The sequence below is a fragment of the Wyeomyia smithii genome, chromosome 2 (assembly GCF_029784165.1).
Source record: "Wyeomyia smithii strain HCP4-BCI-WySm-NY-G18 chromosome 2, ASM2978416v1, whole genome shotgun sequence".
NCBI classification, from domain to species: domain Eukaryota; kingdom Metazoa; phylum Arthropoda; class Insecta; order Diptera; family Culicidae; genus Wyeomyia; species Wyeomyia smithii.
This window is the reverse complement of record NC_073695.1, coordinates 252,989,815-252,993,847: the sequence shown is the minus strand read 5'-3', so window position 1 is coordinate 252,993,847 and position 4,033 is coordinate 252,989,815. Positions and strand designations below refer to the sequence as shown.

At 36.4% G+C, this 4,033-nt stretch overlaps 1 protein-coding gene across 1 annotated transcript; it reads left to right on the top strand.

Annotated features, from left to right (window-relative positions):
- The first annotated feature begins 1,033 nt into the window (after nucleotides 1-1,033).
- LOC129722467 (peritrophin-44-like) lies at nucleotides 1,034-1,685 on the top strand. The gene has a single exon (XM_055675915.1). The coding sequence runs from the start codon at nucleotides 1,072-1,074 to the stop codon at nucleotides 1,522-1,524; it is 453 nt and encodes a 150-aa protein (XP_055531890.1). The 5' UTR covers nucleotides 1,034-1,071; the 3' UTR covers nucleotides 1,525-1,685.
- Nucleotides 1,686-4,033: the final 2,348 nt, after the last annotated feature.

Below are 4,033 nucleotides of genomic sequence, written 5' to 3'. Positions count from 1 at the left end.
TCGGAATCTGGAATTTAGAAATCAAAACTATGTGTTTTAAGTGAAACTAATCGAAGACTCCTAAATTACCTGATATAGAAACCATCTCAGTATCTCCCAGATGGTCTCGAGATACGATGCTGGCCTAATAAGCCAATCGTCGTAGGTTCGAGTCTCGGCTCGGGAGAGACTGTTAGTGTCAATAGGATCGTAGTGCTAGCCCCACAATTGTCCTGTATACTAAACAGTCGGCTGCGAAGTCTGTGTATAGGTAAAACAGAAGGTCGAGTTCCGAATCGGAATGTAGCATCAAGGCTTTGCTTTTTAGAAACCATCTCTAAGTCGAACCTAATCAAAAACTAAAGGAAGAAAATTATTTGAACTGTTCCATGGCTAGACGTGTTTTTAAAATCCGATTTCAACCCAGTCAGAAATCGATATCTAAATGGCTATTATTAACCTTGTTCTGTAACAGCTTCCTCCCAGTGCCGTGAAAGGGAAGCTGCAAACATTGATTACAATCAATTTTACAACGGCTTGGGTGCAACAGTAAAGCTTTGTTAGTTATAGTACTGCTACGAATGATATTTCGGCAATAATCGGTCCTCCTAGGCGCACTGATAGCTTTGCTGATAGCAATTATTGGGTGAAACAGGAACATTTTTTGTCATGATATATATTTACACGCCAAATTTTTGGTTATTTACATAATAAGCGTCATTCCTATCTAACTGCTCCTGATAGTATATTTATGATCACTTTATAGATGTGCCAATTATGATTTCAAAGCGCTATCGCCCTCGACCGCTGCTCGTGCCATCACTGGATCCTGGTGAAAGACTTCTAAAATAGCCCAATAAATTGCGCATCAAAGTTGATTCAGCTACCGATAATCCGGCCGGTGGTCATCGTTACATTTTTTTTATAACAACGCTATCGGGTCGTAAATGATAATAGTCCACCCATTGCTTGCAGTGACAAAACACCTGAAAATTGTCTTCGAGACACTTTTGCTAGACTCATCCGGAAAGCTATATAAAGCTAGCTCCTGTCCAACGTTCCCATCAAAAGTGCTGCTCCAATCAACTCGAGATGTCCGTCGTAAAAAGCTGCTTGCTCGCGTCATTTGTCATCGCCGTCGTTGCCGGTTTCCCCCGGGGCGCATCGAGCAACTATAACAACCTGTGCCATAACGTCGTCTCCGGAATACGGGAGCATCCAGTCAATTGTGATCGATACATCGAGTGCACTAAATTCGAAGCCAGCGAAATCACTTGCCCCGAGGGCCAAATTTTCTCCGCAGATCTGATTGGCTGTGTCGATGGCGACAGCGCTACGTGCCTGATGAAACCCGCTTGCGGCGAAGGATACTACGGAAGAATGGCGTGTCCTGGCTACTGCGCCAAGTATTACATCTGTACCAACGGGGATGTTCGGCTCGAGTCCTGCTTGGAAGGTTATATTTACTACGAACCATTTGAAGTGTGCCTGCCAGGGTACGAGGACCATGGCGAGTGCAAGCTGTATAGTGTTAATGAGGTTTAAATTTTTGAGTTAAAGTAAATAAAAGTATGTGTTTATGTTAAGAGTGTTAAGAGGTACAGTGTTAAAATCGGAATATATATAGTTTGCTTGTCTTTCAGTCACGCGCCCGACAAACGAAAATTACTCAAATTGCCTTTTTTCCAAGCAAACTCTGAATCTGAGGTACACTAAAGTTTCTTATTTTTTTGTGGGTAGCAACGGAAACACTCCTGTTCTGACTACAAGTTACCTTTGCTTTTAGTCCTCCACTCACCTCCTCTCGCCTGGTATGAAGCCAGTACTAAGGAAATCAAAGCTAACTGCGTCTTAACCAATATTTGGCACACGTGTTGAATTAGCACATGGCTATAGGTTCCAATGCAGGTGCATCGGTAAAAACCGCCAAAAACTTAATAAGGGCGGAAAGCAATTTTAAGATGTAAGAAAGACATAGTATCAAAGATATCAAGCATGTAAATGAAATCTTAAGTTAGCCAAACCACTGTCAGTTGATTATGAACGTTAATTTATAGTTACATGTCCAGTAATTACTGTAATGTCATGGCATTGCCATCGAAATTAGGTTGTCAAGTGATGGAATAAGGCAGTACCTGTTGGAATTCATTGAGGATAGACTATGAAAATGTCAAGAATATGATAAGGATTATAAAACTTTCTGCTCGAGAAAATAAGCAGTTTGGATTTTTAAAGTGTGTAGCAATTTTTATATGCATTGAAATTGTAATTTTTCAATAGTACAGCTATTCGAAAGCAAAAAGGTGTTTGTTTATCAAAAAAATCAATTACGACTGAAGACGTTAATAACGAACATTTATAAAAAATTGAAAAAAACCGGCTGTAACTCGGTAAAAAAGCCTTTTTGTGCAAAACACCATATCGAATTTCAAGTTTAGCTTATGGCGCGTGGCAAGCCGCACTCGAAATCCATCCAACTTTCTCCCTATTAATCGAAACTCAAAATTTACAAAAATGTTCTCAAGAAGTTGTACTTAAAGATAGAACAATATAATTTTATTTCGATATTTTTAAAAATAGAAAAGACTTGCACATTACAGAAAATTAAAACTACGACGTTCAAAATGTACGGAGAACGGTATAATTATTTTGCTGGTACGTGAAAATTTAAGCTGTTTCAAAAAAATTCAAAGTATAAAATAAACTCATTCCCAACGGGTGACATTCAAACTTTGATTCAAGTTCAACAATATACTTGAAAATTTTCACGATGAAATTGTTCAGTAAGGTTAGAGAACAAATTGATCTTTAATATGCAATACAGTTTGTGTTAATTGTGTATATAGTTGATAAATAATAAGAGTTTGAAGTTCATTTTTTGAAGTAAAAACTGATTTCTCTCCGCCGGGATCGGGTTAAGCTATTGGTCCTTTTTTTTTTGAAAATTATGTAAAATCTGATCAACTGTTTTAATTTAAGATATTTTGGAATATCGACATAAAATTTTTAAAGTTTTAAAAATTAATCATTGGTTTATCTACTATCCTGCAAATGCGCTACAGTAAGCCAACTTTTTTTATTTTTATCCAATAATATTTGTCGGTTTATGTAGAAGAAGACAAAGGTGGTGGTGAAAGGATGAGGATTGTTATGTTATGAGCAATGGTTTATGTGTTTTTTCAATCACATTCATTTTAAGTTATTTTGCAAATTTAGTTTGAATATAACATATGTAACATCAAACAATTGAGAAAACCTACTATTATCCAAGTTATGAAATTTAAAAAAATTAAATCGTTAGAAAACAATATTTCGAAAATAATCAAATAATGGAGAAAAAGTTATCAGATATTGGAGAAAACAGCTGTGCAGTGGATTAGTATAGGAAGCGAGATGCAGATTCGTTATTGAGTAAGCAATGTTACATCAAGCAATCATAGTTACATCTTGAGCTTCAACTGGATGTTCCAAAAAAATTGTTTATCATTTTAGATTTAATACCAACTTTTAATAGTTCAAAATGCATTTGAAAGGTGCTAACCACTACGGGCCAACTAGTTATCAAATAAAACTATCTTATTTAAACAAGTTAACGGTAGTACAGTTAACAGACTTAAGCGTGTTTTAATGCCTTCTTCCACTTAAGCGCCTAAATGTATGCTGAAAGTAACGCACTGACGCTTTGAAGCGACCAATGAACAGTAATAAATTGGAAGGAGAATAAGTCACTTGTTTATGTAGTGTTCATGCGCCTGAGCCTGTCGCGTTGCGTGCTTACAACTTAGCTATGCGACACATCGAAGTATCGGCTCAAACTTACTCGGTTGCGTGTTGCTTTTTATAGCGAAAAATTTGATACAAAACGTTTCTATAAACATTTAGTTTCGGTTTGAATGTTGTCGTGTAAATAAAATAAATTGAAAAATAAAAGCTTAGAAAAAGCTATTCGCATTACCGTTCTTTGGAGTTTTCTTTTAAAGAGACTAAATAATTTAGAGATTTTACTCGTACGCGATTTTAATCGAAATATTTAATTTCAATAACTTCCTCTACA

Coding starts and splice junctions, on each gene's coding strand:
- LOC129722467 (XM_055675915.1), top strand. CDS start 1,072: ATGTCCGTCGTAAAAAGCTGCTTGCTCGCGTCATTTGTCATCGCCGTC.